This window comes from Kogia breviceps, chromosome 7 (genome assembly GCF_026419965.1).
Source record: "Kogia breviceps isolate mKogBre1 chromosome 7, mKogBre1 haplotype 1, whole genome shotgun sequence".
Classification (NCBI taxonomy): Eukaryota; Metazoa; Chordata; class Mammalia; order Artiodactyla; family Physeteridae; genus Kogia; species Kogia breviceps.
The window spans coordinates 35300953-35327081 of NC_081316.1; the positions used below are offsets into that span (position 1 = coordinate 35300953).

The 26129-nt window shown below is 39.2% G+C and overlaps 1 protein-coding gene across 2 annotated transcripts in view; it reads right to left on the reverse strand.

Moving 5' to 3' along the window:
* The window catches only part of NELL1 (neural EGFL like 1), an 866603-nt gene that overhangs the window by 54858 nt on the left and 785616 nt on the right, over positions 1–26129 (reverse strand). Inside the window, exons 16-17 of one of the 2 annotated variants that reach the window (XM_059070155.2) lie at positions 25550–25690; positions 719–912 (exon numbers count right to left, since the gene is read on the reverse strand). In XM_059070155.2, coding sequence (XP_058926138.1) covers positions 719–912; positions 25550–25690 — 335 coding nt within the window. The remainder of the gene's footprint in view (positions 1–718; positions 913–25549; positions 25691–26129) is intronic. The other variant, XM_059070156.2, reaches the window with a different exon arrangement.

Sequence of the window (26129 nt, forward strand, 5' to 3'; positions counted from 1 at the left end):
GAACAGGCAAGATCAACAAAAGAAGAAATAAAGCACAAGGAAATCAAACACTTTAATAGGCCCATTTTGCAAAGCATAAAGCAAAACTAGTCGATGACAGAATTTTCTTTTCAGAAGCATTAAACTCACTTCCAAACAACTTAATGTAAAGAAGAGCCCAGCACTGAGAACGACAAAGAAGACATCATTTGGCCAGATGGCCTCGAACTATCATTATTCTGTGTTCAGAATGTATCAGAAGCCCACCTGTCTCTGACCACTGCAAGCAAGTGTCTGAGCCTTGCTTTTCTGGATGATGTCACCAGAAGAGTGAGCAAGTTCGTGCAGGTGATCATTTCAGAGAAAGAGAAGTTTTAATCAGCAGGACTGTAGAAGTGAGGGTTAAGGGCTCATTAAAGCTCTCACCCAGCTGACCTTAACGGCACTGCCAGCTCTCAGCGGGAGGACTAACATCGGCTTTTCTGCCCTGCTCCCCCCCGCCACCCCCCGTGTTCAGCAGACTCTTTGCAACCCTATACCTCACTTTTCATTCCAAGCAGGTCTGCCTGCCACTCAGCAGCATCATTAGCTATAGCTGGGATTAGAACAGGAGAAGTCTTTTCAGGAATCACGGGAGACCCATGACTCAACCACCCGGGGGAAGGACATGGGGAGGGAGGGCAGAGGGGGAGAGAGAGAAAGAACAGTGACAATCTCCGCTGCACCACATTAGCCTCACCTTGCAGGAACAGACAGTACACCTGTCTTCCTTCAGAGTCCACACCTGCCCATTGTGCTTCAGTCCTCCTTCATGGGGGCAGTCACCAGAGCAGGAGGGCCCAGAGGGACAGAGGCAGTCGAAGCCCCCTGCCAGGTTGATGCAGGCAGAATCATTCCAACAGGTATGAGTTCTTAAGGCACATTCATCAATGTCTGCAATAAAGAAAGCATGGAGCTTTAGACTCCAGTCAAGATGATCATTAGAAAATAATCATCACTTATAATAGCATTAGTTAACATTATTGAGTGTTTGCCTTGTGCCAAGTACTGTGCCAAGTTGTTCACATGCATTATCTCATCTATTCTGCAAGGCACCTAATGCAGCTGAGGCTCATATAAGTTAAATAACATGTTCGCTGTCAGAGAGCTAATAAGTGGCCAGTCTGTGACTCAAACCCACAGCTGTCAGACTCTAATTACTAAATTATCCAGGAGCAACTCTGAACTGCTTTTAGGATATTCTCAAGAACTATACCATCCAGGGGCCATAAATACTGCTAATTCGTTAACAGTATGGATACACCCATGGAGATCTGGGTCTTGTAGAAAAGGTGTGAATAGATTAGCCACTGAGTAGGAACGAGTGGGCAATTAGGGCAACCCTGAGCCAATTAGGCTGCCCCCAGATCCTGGGGCCAAGGTTGAAAGAAAAGGAAATAATTCTTGGAGGATGCCTTGCCTAATCAAAAACTCACCTAGCCTAATGGCTAGCAACATCTTTGCTCACACAAGAAAACAACTCGGAGCTATAGTTAGGATACGGCATGAATGCTGATGAAAGACACCATATATTTTGCTGTTTTTCATTGACACCCAAGTATGGAAGGAAAACACAAATCCAGTAGCCCTCCCTCCTCAGGGCTCTGGTGACCTTAACATCTCAAACACATAGCTGTCCAGCCCTGGTTTGAGTCCTTTCCCTGCAGACAATCTATTACTGTACAAGGCAGCCTATTCCATCTTTGAATAACTCTTTTAGAAATGTCTTCCTTTTGAATTATGGTTTTCTCAGGGTATATGCCCAGTAGTGGGATTGCTGGGTTGTATGGTAGTTCTGTTTTTAGTTTTTTAAGGAACCTCCACAGCGTTCTCCATAGTGGCTGTATCAATTTACATAATTCAAAAAGAGTCATGTACCACAATGTTCATTGCAGCTCTATTTACAATAGCCAGGACATGGAAGCAACCTAAGTGTCCATCGACAGATGAATGGATAAAGAAGATGTGGCACATATATACAATGGAATATTACTCAGCCATAAAAAGAAATGAAATTGAGTTATTTGTGGTGAGGCAGATGGACCTAGAGTCTGTCATACAGAGTGAAGTAAGTCGGAAAGAGAAAAACAAATACCGTATGCTAACACGTATATATGGAATCTAAAAAAAAAAAAGGTGAGAGAGTGGCATGGGCATATATACACTACCAAATGTAAAACAGATAGCTAGCAGGAAGCAGCCACATAGCACAGGGAGATCAGCTCAGTGCTTTGTTTCCACCTAGAGGGGTGGGATAGGGAGGGTGGGAGGGAGGGAGACGCAAGAGGGAGGAGATATTGGGATATATGTATATGTATAGCTGATTCACTTTGTTATAAAGCAGAAACTGACACACCATTGTAAAGCAATTATACTCCAATAAAGATGTTAAAAAAATGTCTTCCTTACATTGAAATAAAATATATTATCTAGTAATTTCTACTTAGGTACTAGTTCTGAGGTCACTCAAGGAAAGTCTACTTGATTTTTCTTATGACAATTTTTAAGATATTTGAAAACATTAGCCATTTGTCTATCATGTCATTTGTCTTCTCCACTGATTAATCTACTGCCAAGTCCTTCAAGTATCTTTCAGGTGACAATATTGAGTTCAACACATTTTTACCAAAAGTCTGCCATGCACCAGGGTTCTTTGCACACTGGTGCTATAAATGTTGGCAATGACTTATAAGACACTGTCCTAATGAAGGTGATAAAGGAGGAACACAGCCGTATATATATATATATATATATATATATATATATATATATATATATATAACTGTTGGTAGGCTACTGAATGGTAGGCTTGACTCCTATGGTAGGTAAGAATAGGAACAGTATAAATGAACTTACTCTTTATCCTAAAATTCATGTTAATTATGTATAAAATTGTAGGCATTTGTTTAAGAATTATGGAACTAAATTACAGAAAAAATAATTTAAGTGCCATTTCCCCCTAAAGTGCTCAAAGTACTCAAAGGCATAATATCAATTTTACTGCTAATATATATATATATATATACATATATATATTTATAATATACTTTATACATAGTTTCAAAGTTTTTCAGAGTTCTTTTTCACAAGTCATGTCATATAATTGCAGGATAGGAATAGTTATTTTCAGTTTACAAAAGAAGAAACTAAGTTACAGAGATGGCTAAGTCGTCACAGAGCTAGTATCTGTTAGAGCAAAGACTGTATCCTGGGCCTTCTGAAAGGTGCACTGGAGTTCTTTCCACTATACTGTGCCAACTCAAGGTCTAAACTCTTCTTTCAGCATACTAGAATATGCTGTGATTTTATATACTTTCAACTAATTTGCCCTCTAGATATTGCAACTCATTTTCGAAGATAAAATATTACATGGATCCTCTTCAGCATTTTTAGCTGAAATTCTGAGAATGATACGATACGATTACTCAGTCAAAGTTTGCTAGAATTTAAAACAATTGTGACTTAAAAAAAATGGAAACAAATGACCTATCTTCCCTTACTGACTGCATGCACTATATTAGTATAAAACTTGGTTTCACAGCCGCGGTACAAAGTAGAAGATGTTAAGGAATTCCAACAATATTTCTAAGACCTCGTTCATTATAAGGTTATTTTTTTGTCTTTGTTCTACCAATTGTAGCCTCAGTCAAGACATTTAGTTAATGAATAAGTATTCCTCCTTTGAAAACTGTGGAAATGATCCCCAATTATGCTATCTAGATTCCAAGTCAACTACAATCTGACCTCAATTACTTTCTCATTATTCCTGGTCAACACATATGACCATATGGTGCTCCCACCTAGAAGCCTCTCTCTTCTTTCCAGACTTCCTCCTCTACTCCAATTCTTCCCAACAAAAAGTAGCATCGAATGCGGGAGTCAGGAGGTCACTCATGTTCGAAACTCTTCCACTTAATTGAGTGCTTACTATGTACCAGTCATTTTGCACATCACACTGTATGTCCTTGGTCACATTATTAAGTCTCTCTGACCCTCAATTATCAGCTGTATAAAACCATATGCACCTAATCTATTGTCTTTTGAAAATAAAACCAGATAACAATAAGTACTCAAAAATATTTGTTTCTTGATTTAATGAATGTGAATGATTAAGATCAAGTTCAAGCCCTACCTCCTCAGTTAAGCATCTCACAATATGATGCCAGTTTATGGTAATTATTCACCTTCTCTGAACACTCATTGCAATGATAGTTGGTAGTACATGGCTTACCGTTTAGGTATATGCTATCTTGGAACAATACTAAAGTGGTATGTTTGCATTATTCTCACTCCTCAATTTTTGCTGAAAGTAACAAAACATTGTCTTATACTTCTCTCATCACATTTATAATCTAGTTTGTATCTCTAGGAGATACAGATAGAGAGTAACTTGATGATAGCTAGCTAGGTGGCTCATCACATATATAATCATAAAAATAACATTCAGATTTCTTTGAACTCAGTTCAGATTTTCATCCTTATCACCAGGACTATTGCATTAGTCTCCTATCTGGTCTCAACTGACTCCAGACACTTCTCACTCTAATTCAGTGATATTTTTGATTGTGGGCACAATGGAAATATTTGGAGATTGTGGGCAAAATTTAAATATTTGGCGAGCCTTTTAAAAGTACTGGAGCCCAGGCTCACCATCACTAGAACTGGATTTAATTGACATAAATTAGGAACCAGACATCTGGGCTCTGTTCAGCCAGAGGAGAATCATTGCTCTAAATACCCTCTACAGGGTAGTGGTGTTCTAAAAAGCAAACCTGTCCATGCCATTTCTCTGCCTGCCACTTCTCTGTGATTCTCTGATGCTTATAATAGAAAGTTCAATCTCCTGGCATACATATAAGCCCTGATTTAGTACTTCAGTTGTTACCTTCTGTCTCTTCCCCTTTCTCTTCAAAAGCAATGGGTGACCTACAAACAGACCATGGTGTTTCCTTTGCCTGTGCCTTGGAACATGCCTTTTCTAATTATGGGAGTACTCCCCCCACCCATCTCTGTTTCTTAGCCCCTATGGAATGGGTGGGGTATAAATTAATTGATAAGGTAAGCATTTCCCTTCCTGTGCTAACTTCACTCCCATGCATTCTTCAAGATCAAGACCAAGCATCACCATCCCTCATTCTGCAAGACAGTCACTACTGACTTTTTGCTTTCTCTGTACCTTGCACACACACAATGCTATCCTTGCATTCATCTCTTGGGAGCTCCATGTTTAATTTATCCATGGGTCATAGATAGATGGTGGGGCAGGGACTAAATCTTTTTCCTTTTTCTCTTCTCAGTACCAAATACAACAGAATATACTGTGGATGTGCAATGTATTTATTTAACTAACTTAAATCCAGGAATTTTACAGACCAATACTACTATAAAGCCTACTTTGCCATAATTTGGTCTTTGGGGTGTTCAATAAGCATAAGGCATCAACCACAACCCTTCCCTTCAGGGAACACATTTTATTGTTGACTTTTCATCAGGAAAAGCTCTTGGGTCTAGTTCAAAGTACAATAAATTCAGTGTGGTTTCAGTAGTAACCACACTGAAATAGGAAGGCCACCTTTCCTCCTCCCTCCACATCCCAGTTTCCTGTCAAATGCTTAAGGGGACAAGGGCGGAGAAAGACTCATCAACAAATCACCCCAGGAATTGTCTGGAAGATTAATTTCAACAGATCCACAACCAGTGGCTACAAAAGGATCTTTAATTTATGGTCTCCTCTAAAATAACCTCTAAATTGTCAATTAATGCCCAGCTACAATATGCTATTTTAACATTTGTTTATTTTGCATCTACAAAGTTACAAACATATTGGCAGTGTTTTCCTCATAAATTAAGAAACTGAGCAAAAAGATGAACACACTTAGGGTGCACAATGAAAACAGGGTTCAAAAGCTGGATTTGCTTTTGCTGCTCCAGAATGAAAAGATTTCACAGTTGAATATAGGACCATATTGCCTACAGAATTCCATGTAATTGCTTTACTTATGACGCAGAAATCTAATTCTGCTTCCATGCAATTTAACAGATTTATGGAAAGCCAGATGTTAGCAATTATGGAAACTGACATTATTCATATTCTTGGTAATACAGACCTGTTTGCTCTGCACAAAGCCAGCTTAATCTATTATACATATCCCAAGGCATCCAAAGGGAAGAGGCACCCTATTTACATATTGCAACTGTTGTTCTCTGCTGAGCAAACACACAGACATTCACCCATGATACTTACCCAAATCATCAGACAGGCCTCCAATGACAAAGAGGCAATGAAACAAATTTCAGGCAAAATATTCCATACTCAAATCTATAACCATTAAAGTGTACTTGTTTTTTCTTATTGTAAGTAATGGCTCTCTGTGATTTCCTTGTGTTTCTCCTTGTAAATTCATTATTTAAATGCCCCATGCTAGGATGAGAACATTTTCAATAAAATCCCACAACTAGGCTTACATTAAAACTAATTTTCTTACACTGACATTGTTACAATTTCTGAAAACTAACTATTATTATTGTACTCAATTTTGCCTTAAAAAAAATCTAGTTGTGCCTAGATGATCTGCTTTGTTCTTTAATTTGAAGTTCTTAGGTTACTTGCACATGTAAAAAAAAAATACAATTCAGAGATATTTATATCAACATCAATCAAACCAATCCCAACCTAGACCCAAACAATTTTCCTAGCCTTCAAGAAAAAAAGGCTCTGCAGAATTAGTAGCATAACAACTGTAATGGTACCTGCCTCAGGAGCTGAAACTTCTACAAGTTGATTTCAGAGCTCAAGGGAAACAATTTTTTCCAATGGTTTGGTAGCAGTTAGGTCAAAGGAATGACCTTTTTCATTACCCCATATTCTTCCTTGAATAACTTCTGCAACACATCTAGACTTACTTTCAAACTCCAGACAGGTGATATGTCAGAAAACAAAATTTAACCTGGGGTTTGAATATCCAGCTGTGTGTGTTCTGACTTGGAAATCATTACCAGACATTAGCAGCTTGGAAATGAGAACAGAGCTTAGCGGTTTATTAGTGATAGACAAGATAGAGCACAGATGCCGCTCCCATAGCGAAAGCAGCATTGCTTCTCTTACAGTGGCAGAGAGAAAACTGCAGGGGAAAATATACATACTGCACATCAGCAAAATAAGTGAAAGAAACAAGTAGAGAAAATCTGAGGTCTGAGATGGCTTGCAAAATACAAGGCTAATGAGATTTTAAGCAGAGGAAGTTTCAGGCCCAGAACAAGAGAGGTGACAGCCATCCTCTATGTATGCCAGTCACATCACACTTTGGTATCACGTTCCATTTAGAGCACAGACTATTAAGAGTGGGGCTGCTGACATACTTAGGACACATCAGAAGAGGTCCACCAGCATTGTGAAGGGCTCAAACTCATCTCAATTGAATGAAACATGAGGTGTTCAGCCTGAAAGGTAAAGACTGAAAGAAGAGATCGGTGAGCTATAGTTTTGTCTATTTGAGATGCTATCATGTGTCTCTTAGAAAGAAGTTCCAATGTCCCTCCAGCATTAACACTTCAGTCTTTATAGTTCCACCTTCCAGCCTTTCTTGAGTTAGGAAGAAACCTGTCCTTGTGGTGTTTCTTTATTGCTCAGTGTGTAATTGTGTTTTTCTCCAATGAGTCTTCTCCTTTAACTGAGCAGACTCTCTGAGCAAAAGAAAGGAACACTTTGTCTCAGCTCACTCTTTCCTTATCTCTTCCTTAAATCCAGGTCTTATGTCCTAGGGTCTACAACCAGCAGCTCCCTCCATTTATTCATCTTTGTCCTCTCCTAAATATTTTCAAGCTTCCACGTGACTCTCTTTTCAAAGCCTAAATCCTAAAGGTTCTCATGATCATAGTTAGTTTGCAAAAGCATTACCCTTCATGTAAATATTGTTACTTTATTTCAGTCTAAGAGCTCTCTACTTGATCCTTGTGGGATATGATGTTGCCTTATTTATCCTCTTACCTCTTCATTTATCCAATCACTAATAATCAATCATCAATCACTTAACTAATTACATATATTTATTGAGCATCCACTCTGTCTTAAACATGGTGCTAAAGACTGGGGATAAAATGGGCAAAGGATACAGTCCTTTAAGTAAGGACCTTATAGTCTTCTCCCATTTTTAAAGTTATTAACATTTTCCAAGGTTCCATCTCTGGTCATTGGTTCTCTTTCTCCTCAATGGAAGCAGTATAAGATACCAATTTAAAGCTTAAGCTTTGGAACTCAGCAGCTGTGCATACAAGTTAACTTGGCCTGTTGTCCCAATCTCCCTGGGACTGAGTGGGTCCCTGAGATAGGTGACTTTCAGTGATAAAACTGGGAAAGTTCTAGGCAAATGGAGCAAATAAGTCAACTGCATTCCAGTCCTACCCCTGCAACTTATTTACCCAACATCTGGAAAATTTACCTAACATCTATAAGCCTTAGTCCTATCATTTGAAATTGTGGATAAAAAAATACGCCCTAGGATAATCTGATAATTTGAGTAAGCACATAATACAGTGCTTATCATATAGTAATTGTTCAAAAATGATTACCTGTTGTTATTGTTCTTGTTTCTTTATTTTTTTCTCTCCTGGATTTCATCTCAGCTTATGAATTCCATTGCACTATCTCTTCAGAATATACCTGAGCTCTTATTATGCAGCCAGCCCACACCTTCATCTGTTTACTGAGGGATTTCCACTTGAATTCTGAATTCTCACACAAATTCTCATAGATTTGATTGGTACTTTGGCCAGCCAAATCCAGAAATGCTAACACTCCAACTTCTCTCTGAGCCCTAATTGGTAAATCTGGTGTATTAAATAAATAATATGAAAAGAATATAGTTTACTGAGACTTTACAAACTTGCCTTGGTCACTGACTATATGTTTTTCTAGGCTGTACAAATTAAGGTGTTTTAGTGCAGATGAAGAAAACAGTTCCTTCTAGGTATGAAAACAATAGTAGAATACAGGCAGAGTAGCCTCCTAAATTAACAAAGTTGGCTTGCTTTTGCCATGCACAAGTCATTCTTCTTTAACTAGTGATTACATCTGTTTAAAATCAGTACAATTCTGAACAGTGCAGAGAATAAAAATCTATAAATATTGAAATACTATCCAAAGAGAATTTTACTGCACAGAGAAGCTACGGTATTGATGCCAACAAACTTAGATTTATATGTTTTTACATATCTGCTTATGGGTAGGAGGGTAGGTTGTGTTATAGCTGCATCTGCATCACAGAGAGTACAACAGAGATGTTTTTACAAATTACTAAAATGCCTAACACTGGGCTATGCATTACACATTCTATTGTTACATTCATTTTATTGCTTAATCTCTTTAACAAAATTTCACCCTCAACTGAAAAGAACAACACTCTGGCCCTTCAGGTTTTTTTTTTTTTTTTCTTTTGTTTTCTTAACATCTTTATTGGAGTATAATTGCTTTACATTGTTGTGTTAGTTGCTTCTGTATAACAAAGTGAATCAGCTGTACCTATACATATATACCTGTGTCCCCCCACTCTTGCGTCTCCCTTCCACCCTCCCTATCCCACCCCTCTAGGTGGTCACAAAGCATCAAGCTGATCTCCCTGTGCTATGCAGCTGCTTCCCACTAGCTATCTATTTAACATTTGGTAGTGTATATATGTCCATGTCACTCTCTCATTTTGTCCCAGCTTACCCTTCCCCCTCCCAATGTCCTCAAGTCCATTCTCTACATCTCAGTCTTTATTCCTGTCCTACCCCTATGTTCTTGAGAACCATTTTTTTCTTTTTTCTTTTAGATTCCATATATATGTGTTAGCATACAGTATTTGTTTTTCTCTTTCTGACTTACTTCACTCTGTATGACAGACTTTGGGTCCATCTGCCTCACCACAAATAAACTTCATTTTTTATGGCTGAGTAATATTCCATTGTATATATGTGCCACATCTTCTTTATCCATTCATCTGTCAATGGACACTTAGGTTGCTTCCATGTCCTGGCTATTGTAAATAGAGCTGCAACGAACACTGTGGTACATGACTCTTTTTGGATTATGGTTTTCTCAGGGTATATTCCCAGTAGTGGGGATTGCTGGCTCGTATGGTAGTTCTATTTTTAGTTTTCTAAGGAACGTCCATACTGTTCCCAATAGTAGCGGTATCAATTTACATTCCCACCAACAGTGCAAGAGGGTTCCCTTTTCTCCACACCCTCTCCAGCATTTACTGTTTGCAGATCTCTTGATGATGGCCATTCTGACTGGTGTGAGGTGATACCTCATTGTAGTTTTGATTTGCATTTCTCTAATGATTAGTGATGTTGAGCATACTTTCATGTGTTTGTTGACAATCTGTATATCTTCTTTGGAGAAATGTCTATTTAGGTCTTCTGCACATTTTTGGATTTTTGGATTTAGAAACTAGCATAGTTTCTAACAGCTCAAGGCAGCATCAATAAAGTAATAGCACCAGTCCCATTAAGGTCCTACATGGGAAAGCTCAAGGTTGCAACAGAATTTTCTGCTGTTCCAGCTAACACCTGAATGAAGACAGATAGGCCCCCATCACCCCTCCCAGTCTCTGTAGGAGAGTAGAAACCTAACTTCAATAACAGCTGGTTAACAAACCCAGGTGGGATTCATATGGACCAACACCTTTTCCTGGTTTTTATAAATTTCCACTTCCTTATTTCTACTCAAGCTCCCACTTTCCTCCTTCCAACTCCCTCATTTTCCTTTTAGAATGCCCAGTCACCTCTGCACAAATCTAAGTTGAATGCAATTCACACTGGACCCTCTTCTCTATTGCAGTAGCTTATTGCTGATTAAAATCTGTCCTTACCACTTTGAGTCTGATTTTATTTATCTTTGACATGACTCAGGCCGCTCAAGTATAAACAAAAGGAATTCTTGCAGTTCATTTGTGGTCCAGCTCAGCTCCTCAGAGTAAGCAGCAGTTAGGGGTCAGTGTCCTCATTAATAATAGAAATGATTGCTTTGAGAGTCCTTTTATTAATTCATTTATTCAACAAATATTTATTGAGCACATATGATATGCTACACACTGTTCGAGGCATTGGGAATACTATTGCAAACAAAACAGACAAAACTCATGCTCCTGGGAAGGTAAAATTTTAATGGAGCAGGCGAACAGTGGATAATTCTTTACATGTATCTTTTTTAGGAACCTGCGGATGCTTTGGTATCCCAGCCATGACTCATTTTATTGAGTCATGTTAACATGTCTTTATGAAACAGATTTCTCTTTTAATTATGTATAATAACAATAATTTATTATACTCTTATACACTGTACTCCTTAGGGTTTTCAAAATCCTTTCAAATCATGATCTACTTTGTCCTTTCAGAAAAACTTCTTAGAATGTTAGCATTACCATGTTCTCCCATTAAAAGAACCAAGCAGAGGGTCAAATGATCATTGCTTCTCAAACATTTCTACCGAGTTTATCTCTATGGTAGGAAAGAGTGAACGCTCACTTTTCTGAATCCTGGACATACATAAAGGGGAAATCATGGGTCTGAAATGTATTTGAGGTTTCATATTTTCTATTTAAAAACTATTTTTCCTGATAGTTTTTCAATCCAGCCATTTAGTCAGGATTATGATAGAAAGATCATTTTCCCCTCAAACCATTGAGCAAAGTAAGACTCCTCATCTAGCTTTGGGTACCCTTTCAGCAATACCTGTACCCCAGTATAAGAAACTCAGGAACATGCTCAGGGCTTACAGCTAGTACGTTTCTGAGTTAGGACACAAATAGAGGCATCTTTACTTCAGGTCAGGCTTGTCCCACATCATCACATGATGGCAGGCTCCCAAGTCTGTAGAAAACAAGCTTTCTGTAAAGACCAAATGGTAAATCTCCAACACAGCAGCCAAGACATAGACCCTCCAGATATGAACTGATGCTCACTATATGTAAAAGGTAATACCAAAACAATGAAGGCAAGGTCCTCTTTAAAAACAATTACAATTAACTGAATTATACAGAATGCTCACCATCCACCCATAGCGTAGCTTACTCAGCCCTCTCCATTTCCAGGGCTTGGACTATTACAGCAGCACCTTCCTGTTTTCCCTGCCTCAGCCTCTTCAAAGAGAAACTAGATTAATAGATCACACCATTCTCTCACTATCTCAAGGGCTTTTTAGCAGGAAAATGACCCAGTTTGAGCTGCTATAAGGTAATAGTTCTAGGAATTGGCAGAAAATTGAATTTGAATCAATATTTTACTTATATGTATCCCGAACCTAACTGCTTTAGTAAGTCATATCAATTTCTCAGCTGAAAAATTTTACTCACTGTGTGGCAAAGAACAGACCTCTCTGTTCTTCATTTTCTCTTACTGTAAAATGAGGAATCATACCAAAACTGAAGAGTTGTTGTGAGAACTACAGGAAGAAATGTTAGCACATGGGAGCTGCTTGATAATAATCATGATCAAAAGCCATCTAATTCTGATGGCCTCACTTTTCTCAGAAGAAAGACATTCCAAGCAAAAGGAACAGGAGAAGCAAAATTGCACAGATGTAGAAAATCACAATGATACATGTCTGATAGAGGGTTTGAAATTTTGTGGGAAACACTGTGCTATTTACATAGCTATCTTTTATATTAAAAATAGTTACTTAAAAAGGATCAAGGCTGTCACAACAAAATAGATGTTTCAACAACCTTTAGAGACACAAATATTTATGAAATAATTCAAAATTTTCAACGTCTTAGCTTAGAACACAAGACCCTTCATAATCTAGTCTCTACCTTTTATTTCTAGGGCTCCTTTCTTGCCATTCCTCACCCATAACATGACCATATATATCATGTACTTCATCTACAGTGGATATCTCACCATCCCTTGAACATAATTAGATCTCTTCCATGATTCTGTCTCCAATCATACTACTATTCCTGCCTGGAATACCTACCTTAATATCTGCTTTGCCTGGAAAACTTCCTTCTCATCCTATAGACCCAGCGAAAAATACCATATTTTCTGTGAAAAATTCCCATATACATTGCCATCCCCAAATGCCCCAACCCTAAGAGGAGTTAGTCAATTTTTCATCAGTCTGTCTATCTATTTATCTATCATCTATCTATGATAAACAGTTTTTATTGTATGGAAATGTGATAGAGACTTAGGGTTTACTACTTCTTCTGAACACACAGAGAATTATACTTCCCTGAACTCATGCATTCAGACTGGGCTGTACAGCTATTTCTAGCCAACGGCTTGTAAGCAGACATAATGTGTGTGGCTTTCAGGTCAAATAATTTCAGCAAGAGACCCTCAAGTGCTGGATCCTGATGTTTCAGCAGTAGTTTTTACCTTGCTGGAGTTAGTGTCATTCTGAGATCTGAGTGAAAAATATAGTTCTGCTTCCTCCAAAAGATGCATGTACACACATATACACATACTTGCATACAGATTCAGGGCATTCATGGACCCCTCTGAAGCCTTTCAATGAAACAGAAAACCAAACTGGTTTTCAAACATGAGTGGGCATCAGAATCAACTAATGGGGGAGCATTATGAAACAGATCACCGGTCCACTCCCAGATTTGCTGATTCAGTAGGCCTGGGGGCAGGCAGAGAATTTTCATTTCTAACAGCTTCCTAGGTGATGCTGATCCTGCTAGTCTGAGGATCACACTTCTAGAACCTCTGCCCTAAGCTACATGAAACTGAGTTCACAGGAAGTAATGTTAAGAAACTATTTTTAGGAATCCCCCCCCCCCCGGTCATTCTAGTGTCACTCATGTGGGACTAACTCCTCAGGAAGAAAGGAAAAGAAAGTCATTTAAAACTCATGAAGAAGATTTTGCATGGTGTTAGCTTCAAGATCCTGTGTAGGAGAAAAGGAAAGTGCTTCTGTTGTTGCCTGATCTTTGTAAAAATGCCAAGTTCATATTTAAAGAGAAGACCTTAAAGAAAACCACAATTGCACTGAAAAGTACTTATTTTAGGGAAAAATATCACTTTTTCTTTGTATATCATACAACTGTTACTCCTTCTGTATGAGCCACAGCACGACCCCCCACCGGGGGGTCCCCCCCCGTCTCCAATACAGCCTTCCTCACAGCTGCCATCCAACTTGCTTCCTTTTCTCAGAACTCCCACCGGGCTGATTCATGCAACGTAGAATTGGCATGGAGCACCCCAGAGACCTGCATCACCCCTCTTTACATCCCCAGAGCCTAAAGAGGCAACTGGCTTCTAACTACTCCTTCTGAGTTATTGTGGCCCGAGACATCAAATTACCAAGTCTTCATTTACCACAGTGGAAAGGAAAGCAATCTTCTCGGTATCATTTTAAAAATTACAGGTTAGGCTGGTCATACATGAAGGAGATAAAATACTTATTCAAAGGAGAAATATGTTTGTCAAAAACATGAGGACTGGGACCATTCAGCTTAGGGACAAAACAGTTTTGCCCCAATAAGCCTTTAGAAGATCACTCAGTATAGGACAGTAGAGTTGAGTGATTTACATTTTTAATGATCACAGGAAAAAAAGAATGCAAGAGACAAGAAGTCATATATTCAAATGATTTTCTTATAGCAAAATTTAATAATAATATTAAAAATTGCTGGTACTTAAAGGACAAGTATTATGCCCAAAAACATTTTGTTGCAGAACTGAAAAAAACAAACAAAAACCCTCTTTGAACAGCACCATTATTCAATGATACTGAACAAATAAGGTTTTCTAAAAATTGTTAGAGTAGGCTATATTCATTTTTTCAGTTGAGTTTTCAGTTAGCATATTCTGCGAAGTGCCAAAGCCATAGGATGCCTAGGAGGAAAAAAAGGGTTTAAAGCCAAATAAATTCTGGACACTCTCAATGTAAAGGCTCTGAAAAGTCCTGCAGTTGATAAACCACCTTAACTCTATTTAGAATTTCCCAGCTGTATTTACTAGTAAAGCCTTGGCTGCAAAAATATCCCAGCATTAGTGCCCTAAGATCCAGACTTTGATAAATGCTCTGTTGGAGGCATCACCCCGGTCTGGTCTTAACCACTGATGTCAACTGCAGGGAAAAGGAAAAGCTTCAATTAGTCACAATCACTTTGTTTTTGCTCTCTTTTGCCAGGCAGAAACCGGGCTCCAGTCAAAAATACAGGCCTACGAAGCAGAGCTGTGCTTTTTAGTTCAATGTAGCTGGGGACAGGAGATAGCAAACAGCCATACCTCAGCAGCTGAGCAGAGTGCGAGCCAGCGCCAGCTTTTCAGGTACGCCTGTCTTCCTGACTCATAAGCTCTGGGTCTTCATGACTGTGACCTGATACCACGTAGCAATATTAGAAATTCCCATAGCCTTGAGGCGACCTCTCAGAAGGGGAACACACTGAAGATTGATATACTCAGGTGACCTCTTAGACGGCCATAATCCTAGATCTCTCTCTTTTGTTCAGATATGTGATGACCCCCCAGAATACATTGGTATGGAGTAAAACCTTAGTTCCTTCTGTACACACACGTAAGATAAACTAAATTTAAAAATTATGGAATTTATACCAGGTATGTATCTATAAGCACACAGTGAAGTAGAAAATGAGGCAATTATCTGAATAATGATCACTACTCACATCTTAATTTAATCCTTTTGTAAATTATCTACAATTAATATACAATTGACAGAGGCCATTGTGGGAGTAGAAAGAACATGGGCTCTTTCACACATGGCTGCCCCGCTTAATGTGTTTCTCCTCATTTGCTACCTACAAGGGGTTTTTGCAAGTGAAATGACACACAGTTGGCATTCAATAAATAAAAATATGGCTTTTATAGTACCATTTTTTTGCAGCAAGATTTTAGTGGGCAATAAAGAAAGCAATATTTCTGTTGCTTAATATTGCAAAAATATTAAACATGTACACAGTTCCTAGAAAGGATGTTAATTAACCCTTTCTGGAAGAAGAAATCTACCAGTTAATAGCTGGATGACCATAGACAATTTATGGGACATCTGTGTGCCTCAGTTATAAAGTAGAGACTATCAAAATTCCCACCCGACGGAGTTGTTTGGAGGATAAAATGAGTTAGAAAATGTGAAGTTTTTAGAAGAGTGACTAGCACATGAAGTAATCCTTCTTCCCTATTATTGATATTTATTTTTTATTTTTATACCTATAAACCACATAAACCCTTCCATCCTTCAAGTCTAATCTCCCCCATGCAATCTGGTATGACTGTTCTTTGATCCTCTCTGAGCACCTCTCCTCCCTAATTACCTACATACAGTGTTGACCCTATAATTTTCCAGTTAATTATAAGATTATAACCTGTATCAGAATGCTATTGGCTGTTTCACGTATATTGATTTTTGTCTCCAGCTTGGTGTTTTAAAGTCTCTAGGGGTGAATTCTCTGGGTCCTCCGTCTCACCTAACTTAGTGCTAAGACCACAGCAGGCTTATTTTTGTGGATATAATAAGTATAACATGGCAATCCTTGTGAAGAGTTGTTTTTTAATAGTTTTCTAGTTTTCCTCCTCTTCATTATCACCCAGGTGATCTTCACTTGGATTAGAATTGAGGTCCCTGGCTCTCCATGCACTGTACATTGCTTCAAGGCATGGCTCCAAGTTGTTTTATCTGTTCCGTGGGTGGTCACAGCTTCCATTAGGAAGGTGTCTGTCACTGAAAAGATACTGATCAGGGCCAGGGGTGGCTTAGAGGATAGACCCTTATCGTTAGTTTGAGGTCTGTTAGAATAATTCCCTGAGATGTCTTGTTTCAGTTCCAGAGCTGAAGTGGATAATATCACATAGGCCTGTTGTGTCAGCCCAGATAGGCAGAGGGTGATCAATGGACTTTGCGTTCACGCCTGAGTTTAGTGCGATCAATGCTATTCTGACATCATTTTGTGAAATTATATTTTTGAAATGTTTATCACCCAAACTGAGGAGGAACATTTGCCTTCCTCGAGAAGTCCCCAAAATATATCCAATTTAACTTACAGTTAAACAGCTCCAGGCTTATATATGCATGGCTGGATTTGAAGGGGAGCAGGAAACTTGCAGAGGGTCTGATGGGACACATTTCTCATCTGATTTCACATTTGCAACTGTGTGTTAATAGCCACTGTAAGGCCCTTTCTGGGGGACCCAGAATATCCCCTCTATTAGATGTTGGGAAATGTTCTTATCCTCTCCATCCTGTGTCCTGACTAGACCAGTCCTCTTCCATATCCATTCCATACCCAGGTGGTGTCTGTCCCTGGTCTCTCTGTCCATTTGAAGGTGGCAATTTTGTGCCAAGCAACTGAGCCCCTCTGAGTCCCCAGACCACAGCCCCACATACTTCACACCACTGCTAGTTAGATGCATAAAGCTATTTAAACAGTGACATGGCCAGGTGGTGTCTGCCTTTGGGAAGTCTCTTAGATAGTAGATAATTCATTACTTGGATGAAAACCAAACCTAAAGTTCTTTGGCAACAAATATCAATTTTGAAGTTAATGAGAGATCATTAAATATTATCAAGGAAGGTTGGAGCAGGAGCTGTTTCAATGAAAATACTTTATGTGCATGAGTGGGTTTTATTGTTTGGCAAAGAGAAAATCCAATGAGTGTTCCGAGACTGGTGTGTATGCCTCTGTCCCTGAAACTTTCTTAGCTTGAAATACTGTGGCCCACAAAGATGCTTTCACCACTCTGGCATATCTCTGCTCTGGAACAGAGAAAAAGCACATTTGAGCTTTTTTGCTTAAAGACTTTTTATGCGAACTTCTTTCAGATTAGACCAGTTCATATAATCATGCTTTCCTTTTTGCTCTGCCTGTCAGGATATTCATAAACGTCTTTGTTAACTCTCATGGTTAGTATATTTTCTGTATTTTTCAAATATTTTTATTTTAATAACCCTACTGAATGTGTGTTCTTTGTATATACTAATTACTTTCAAGTGGCGGGGGATAAATGAATGAATGAAAGAACAAACATAATTAGTTAAAAATCTACTTACCACCATTTCTCATACCCTTTATTCCCCACGCCTTCCTTTCCTCTTCTACTCTGGATTCATATAATAAAAAGTGCAGGGAAGGGCTTCCCTGGTGGCTCAGTGTTTGAGAATCCTCCTGCCTATGCAGGGGACACGAGTTCGTGCCCCGGTCGGGGAAGATCCCACATGCCGCGGAGCGGCTGGGCCCGTGTGCCACAACTACTGAGCCTGTGCGTCTGGAACCTGTGCTCCACAACGGGAGAGGCCACAGCAGTGAGAGGCCTGCGTACCGCAAAAAAAAAAAAAAAAAAAAAAAAAAAAAATGCAGGGAAGGTAATCGCATCAGTGGATAGCCAGGTGATACTTGTTAAGGCTAAGATGCTATCAGATTACCTGTCAAGAACCTGCCACCTTGACATCCTGCCCCTGGTCTAGTAGGAGGGCCCGGAGACACTGCCCTTGAGTCCCTCGGATAAAGCAATTCCCCAATGCTCTTGATTCAGACAGAATATAGCAACTCTGTCTGGGTCTCAGTTATACTCCCTCATTCTCTCTTTGCCTTGTCTCATTGACCTCGAGCTGCTCTGCTTAACAGCTCCTCTGTCTGTGGCTCATCACAGGTCTCCTCCTTTCCAGACAGCTCTACAGTGTTAACATACTAAAAGCAGAAAGACGATTTGGGATCAAAGGCACCTGGATTACAGCCCCTGTGTGCCACTTACCAGCTGTGGAATTTGGGACAAGTTATCTTAATCCCTGGGACCTTATTTCCCTCATCTTTAAAATGGTGACAGTAAAAGGGCTTCCCTCCTAAGACAGTTGTGAGAACTAAATTATGTAATGCATGAAGTTCCCTGGCACATAGTGTAGGTGCTCAGCTCATGATAATAGCTCATATTTATCGAGCACTTAAAAACACAAGTGCTGAATGTTTTTCTTCTCCTATGTTAGTGTATTTAATCCTCACAATTACTCCACAGCAATTTAAGAGGTTGGCACTTCTGTAAACTGCTCAGTGCCTGGCAGAAAGTAAGCTCTCAATAAATGTTGGCTCTTATTAGTATCACTGTTGCTGTCTTCATTTGACAGATGAGAGATTTAGGCGAGGGGAAGTTAAATGTTGACTATTATCATCTACTACTTGCTAGGATATTGGCATATAGGAACACTTATGTTACAAAAATTTCCACCAGGAAATATTATTTTAATCATTGTACGCTGAGGAAACTAAGGTTTAGAGAGAGAGGTTAAATAGTTTGCCAAATGTGGCTCAGCTAGAAAGCGGCCCAGCTGGGATCTGAATCCCAACAATCCTATAAGTATATACTGGAAACCTGCCTCTCCTGTATCACACTGTTGCCGGCTAAGGTTTCATAATCCTCCACTCCCTGCAGTGAGGTTTGTCATAGGGAGCATCTCCAGCTTCCAGCCCTTTTTTAAATCTCCGTACCTATGAGAACTAGACACTGGGCAATGACAGCAGAACCCAAATCATTCTTAGACCATTTCAATCAGCCCTGATGCTTCAACCCATAAAAAGTGAACTCTCCTTCCCAAGAGATTCCAGTGGAACATTCTCTGGTTATTTTAGGTTGCTCTGCAAGTTCACGTCAATTGCGGCAGCTGCTCTGACAAGTAAATACTCACTGGGCTGTTTACAGTGACCAGAAAACAGACTCCAGAGTCTGGGAACCTGCCTCACACAACCAAGTCCCTTTAGAGGAGGCAATAACGGGAGGCCAAGAGGCGCTGTGTCCCAGAGGAAGAGCTATATGTTATCCCCGAGTCTGTCATCAACAAAATGGATTTTACCAGGATTTGAAAATTTTGTTTGATAACAATAATGACAAAATTGCATGAACAATACAATTTAATTCAATACAACTCTATAGAAGATACAAAAAGACCTCAGCTGTACTGCAGGCTATAAAGAACTGATGACAACCATAAACTTAATCTGATAAATTCCATACAACACGTGCAAACACATGGCTATGAGAACATAGAAGAGGTAGGCCTTTTTCTTTATTATTAGAGAAATATGACAGTGGTTCTCTATGTTAATTGACTATTCTTTCTAATCACTTGTAGACCTTAAACAAATGACCTCAATCTATCCCATAACAGACCAACTGAATCAGATTCTCCAGGTGTGTGACGCCCCATAATAAGTATTTTTAAAAAGCTACTGACGTGAATCTACCCCCTTTAACATTTAATCTACCACATCTAACACATTTGAGAATCACTAGTTTAGGGCATACAACTTCATCAGGATTTTGACAAGTGGAAATGGGGATAGAGGGATGGTCAGGGAAAAGCATACAAGCAAAGGAGTAAAGAGTGCAGGGTTTGGGAAGAGTGGGAGAAATATTTGCGGAGGCTGGAGGGTTCGTGTGGGAGCAGAGGAAAATGAAGTTTCAAAGGCAGAGGCAAGATCACGGAGACAGACTGACAGCCAACGGAATCTGAGTCTCATTTTCAAAACAGGTAAAATCCTGCTCTTTCGACATGGCATCGTTGATTATACATTAGTTTTCATTTCTAAATGACCCAGATAACTGTGCTCAGATAAAAAGGAACTGCTCACAGCTTCTATGTGAAATCCGAGAGTCACTGCATCCAAACACAAAGTGTACCGGACCCCACAGTCATAAGGTGTCCCCGTCATCTCTGTCTACAAATTCCAGCTAGCAAACCTGTGTGTGCCCATCTCTCCTGGACTTATAAACATATACAAGCAAATGGGAGAGAAAGAGGGAGATAGAGGAGACTCTGATAAACTTCTCAAGAAGGGCTATTCCGTCTGTCTCTACAATACCTAGACTAGTCATTTCTTCAATTATATGATCTACTTTAGCGGAAAGAGGCAACAGTAAATCTTGCAAGGGTGCTGTTCTTTAGGATGCTAGTAACGTTCGACGTTTCCAGTAACTGATGTAAGTCAGTAGAGCAGGTGTTAACCTCATCTAACAAAAAATGGCATGGAGTGGCAGGTGACTGTTGCCCTAAAAGCCTGTAATTGCCACATTTTAGATTCCAACATATGCCATCCCTGCTATTGTCTGGGGAAAAAGCATAGCTGAGTGCATGTTACTAAAACACTTAAAAGAGTTTTTTGTTTTTGTGGTATGCAGGCCTCTCACTGTTGTGGCCTCTCCCGTTGCGGCGCACAGGCTCCGGACACCCAGGCTCAGCAGCCATGGCTCACGGGCCCAGCCGCTCCGTGGCATGTGGGATCCTCCCGGACCGGGACATGAACCCATGTCCCCTGCATCGGCAGGCAGACTCTCAACTACTGCGCCACCAGGGAAGCCCTTAAAAGAGTTTTTTAAACGATTGTTTTAGATGCTGCTATTTCTTTTAAATGTAAGCATTAGTAGCTGATGTTATTTAGGGCTTATTTTATGTGCTAATTTTCAGTGCCGTTAAGATAGGTTATTATGATTCAAAATATTTCAAGTTATAAATCCTTCAAGAACAGAGATCTTATCTTCTTTATACTCATATTCCCAGAAGACTTAACCCAGTACTGGTGTAATGGTTGTTCTTAATAAATATTATGTTTCTGAAATGAAAAACTCACATGATTTTGTGATATTTAACATCTTATGTTACTCACTGCAATCTACATAACTAGTTGTGTCAAACCAAATACAAAATAAATTTGACCTGATACAGTTTTATCTATTCCTTCAATCATTTGACATATATGCCTTGATGCCTAATTTGTGCCTACATTGTGTATACATGATGAAATGTGTGTACAGTGCCGAAACACAGACAAGGTCTCTGCCCTCAGAGAATCTGTACATTTGTGGCAGGAGACAATTATACATATGTATATGTACAATAAATTTGTAAACAAAAAAATGCTACAAAAGATATAAAAGAGAGTGATATAATGAAGCAACTACCCCAGATAAAATAGTTAGGGAGAGTCTCCTCAAACAAGTGGCATTCAAGCTAAGAATTAAATGAAAAAATAAGTTTACAAATAACAAATTCTGGAGAGGGTGTGGAGAAAAAGGAACCCTCCTACACTGTTGGTGGTAATGTAAATTGGTGCAGACACTGTGGAAACAGTATGGAGGTTTCTTAAAAAACTAGAAGTAGAGTTACCATATGATCCAGCAATCCCACTCCTGGGTATATATCTGGAAAAATGAAAACTCTAATTCAAAAAGACACATGCACCCCAATGTTCATAGCAGCACTATTTGCAATAGCCAAGACATAGAAGCAACCCAAGTGCCCATCAACAAATGATTGGCTTAAGAAGATGTGCTGTGTGTGTGTGTATATATATATATATATATATACACACATATACACACACACACATATGCACACACAGAGTGGAATATTACTCAGCCATGAAAAGAAAGAAATGTTGCCATTTGCAGCAACGTGAATAGACATAGAGAATATTATACTAAGTGAAATAAGTCAGAGAAAGACAAATACTACATGATATCACTTATATGTGGAATCTAAAAAATAATACAAATGAGTCTATATACAAAACAGAAACAGACTCACAGACATAGAAAACAAACTTATGGTTACCAAAGAGAAAGGAAAAGAGGGAAGGATGAATAGGAGTATGGGATTAACAGATACAAACTACTATACATTAAAATAGATAACAAGGATTTGCTGTATAGCACAGGGAACTATACCCAATATCTTGTAATAACCTTTAATGGAATATAATCTGCAAAGAAAAAGAAAACAAATCACTATGCTGTACACATGAAAGGAACACAGTATTGTAAATCAACTATACTTCAAAAAAAAAAAAAAAAGAAAGACAACCATGCAAGGAAGCAGGCGTTGAGTGTTCCAGGTGGAGAGAATAGCAAAGGCAAAGGCCCTGAAACTGGGTGAGTTCACTGTCATGTTCAAGGCATGAAAAGATCAGAAAGGCTAACATATATAATAGATAAGCCCAGTAAGTGGGCAAGGGACAATGTGACCTAAAGCCTGGAGGAAGACCATGCAAAGAAGTTAGAAATTTATTTACATTCAGTGGGAAGGCATCAGAAGAATGTAACAAGAAAGTGACATGATCAGATTTATACATCTATTACACCAAGAAATATTCTGAACCAACAGTGCTCTCAACTACCAAAAATAACTTAAATGATGGTCAGATTTCTTTTCTTAGTAAGACCCATATACAAAGCTATTTTTAAAGGTGAGAAAATGAAAGCGAATTCAGAAAATATGTTACTACTAAAAACAACCTGAATTCCTTGCCAAGGAATCCAGTTCACCGACATTTTCCTGGGCAGAGCAGGAAGCAGTTCATGGATGAAGAAAGTACATCGCTGGGGAGGGCAGAGCTTTGTTCTCCAGGCACGTCACTCAGCATGGCAGAGAGAAATCAGCAGGTGAGGTGACCATGACATCTGTCATTCTAACAGGGACATTTATGACAGTGACAGGGCACGATTGATAATTACATCAGAACAAGAGGTATAAAGTGGGACTGTCCCCAGCATCTGGGACATAGAGTCACCCTTGACCTAGGCTTGAGTCTCAACTTGTACCAAACAAGCTATGTGGCTGGAAGCAAGGTGTCACCCTTTTTGAGATTGCATTTCTTTATTGGACACATTAACTGTGGTTGTTGCATCTTCTCATTTACTGCACACCAACTACCAAAGGGTCTCGCTGGAGAGACAGAAGAGTAAACCTCATTTCATGTTCACAGACTAGTCCAAGAGCAAATAAACTGAATGGTAGTGCAACAAGTGAAGCTACAGAAACATATGCCGGGGTAAACGCTCTAGAGCTAGAGAGGAGAAGAGTGATAACTCCTATGAAGACATCAAAGAATGCTTCATGGGGTCCCAGTGAAACATGAGCTGAAGTTAGGAAAATGAACAAAAATTCACACGTGAATCAACGTGATCAAGGAGAAGAGCTCCTTGACTCAGAGCTCTGTTCCATTCCAGTCAGAGGGGTCGGCCCGTGCAAAGACACAGAAGTGTGCGACACCATGGCAGGCCCAGGCAGTTATCAAATTGGATCAACTAAGTCATGTTTAAGGTCTTTTATGCACAAAAAAGCTAAGAGTCACCTATTTATTGACGTTAAGTACTGTTTTTAAAAATGAATTTTTTATCTTTAGCCCCCAAATGTAATATCGCATATGTCAATATTCTATATTTCTATCCAACAACAGCCATTTGATCTATCCCTATTCACATAACGTCTATTTACTCTGAGTTGTACACATACAGAAGTTCCTGGCCATGTGTAAAGGAAGTATATGAAGACCCAGGATAGATGCAAACCTCTCCCTGAGGTTGCGAATCATTGTTTTAACAATAAAAGAAACACGGATAGACATGGGGCAGAGGGCTGAATATGCAGGAACATGAACAGTTCCATTTCATAGACGAGCCAAATGAGGTAGAGTTTAGATAAGACCTTGCAACCTACTTAGTAACGGCAGAGCTGGAATTTGACTTCAGGGAGTCTGGCTCAAGGGTCTATGCCTCTAATAACTACACCGCGTGCCTCTCAACAGTAATGCTGACATTGCAATGGACAATTCATGCCATGTGCCTATTGTTCCCCAGTTCATCTTTGCTTCAGAGCAATCTTAGGGGAAAAGTTGTAAAAAAAAAAAAAAACACTGACTGGTTCTCGAGAGCAACCTTTAGAAAAAATAAGATATGCAGATATGCAAAGAGCAAAGTCAAATTTCCATTTTCTAATTCAGCATTCTGAACTTTGAGAACCCATGGTCAGAATGCTTGCCCTCTGGGTCTGTCCAAATCAGCATTAAGAATTCAGCTGAGTCCACATGACATGAAATAACTGGATTGGCCAAGGTTCTCATGGAAATGATTACATTTTTGATCAGTTGTTTGGATTTCATGAAAGGTATAAGGTCTTGAAGGGGAAGAACTCCATCTGTTAACTTCCTCTGTTCAGCAGTTAACAGAACTGCAATTAAAGGAGACTTTTGCAACGATTATAGCAGTGGTAATATCAACAATAATAAGGTTAATTTGACTCTATCATATTTGTGCATCAATCCAAAGCTTATAATCTTTAAATATTATAGTATCCCATTTAAATCTAATAATATGTGCATTATTATCCACATTTTTATGTATTCACAGGAGAAGGTTCAGAGAGGTACAGCGACTTTTGTAGTACAAGAGCTGAGATTTAAACTAAACTTTCTAAGTCCCGCAATATTTCCTCTTCTCCCACAGCTGTATCTTAAACTGTGAAAAATTCCAGCAAGTCATCATCGTTTCCTTCAGAAAGAACTAAAAGCCACAGCCTACAGACCCAGGCTTTGTCCTCTGACTGCCCCAGTTTCTGTATAATAGTTCTAAAACCCTGCACTGCCTAATCCCTGGCCTGATCCCTGAATTGTAGAAGGAGGAAATTTGAAAACTGATGAGTTTAACCAGTGAGGGATCATATCTTAACACTTGGAGCTGAACAGACTACCTAAGCAGGCCGCCCCTCCTGCAAAGGTCCAGATGGATGGAGTGGAGGGCATGGCTGAAAGCTGCTTACCAATACAGGACTCCCCGGACAGTGAATAGGTCCCATCGTCATGGAAACCGCTTCTGCACTCACAGTGGTACCACCCTGGCAGGTTAACGCAGCGGGAATGGTTGTGGCACTCAATGATCCCCTCTGTACATTCATCAATATCTGCCTCAGAGAAAAACACAAGCCCACCAGGACATTAATTTCTTTTGACACTAACCTTTCAATAAACACCTAAAACATGCTCATGTCAACATATCAATTAAAACTGGTTCACCTAAAATAAAGTTACAGGAAAAACTGTATCCCATCTTTTTTTTTTTAGAATCCAAACAGAAAAACCGAAAGCTTCATTTCTTGGATGCTTTCTCATAAATTGAACAATGAATGAGAACTGATGGTCATGAAGACATTCCGAACGGCACATGCTGTGTTAGTTTCTGAATCACCAGAAACTAAATTGAGGATGTTTGGCACAGTTTTGTTATTCAGAGTATATGACTCTTCTCTGCTTCAATGATTTCAGTATAGTAATCCCAGATATTATTTAGTATTCTTTGAAAATATCTGTGAACAAATAAGTTCAGGAAACTCTAGGTTAAAT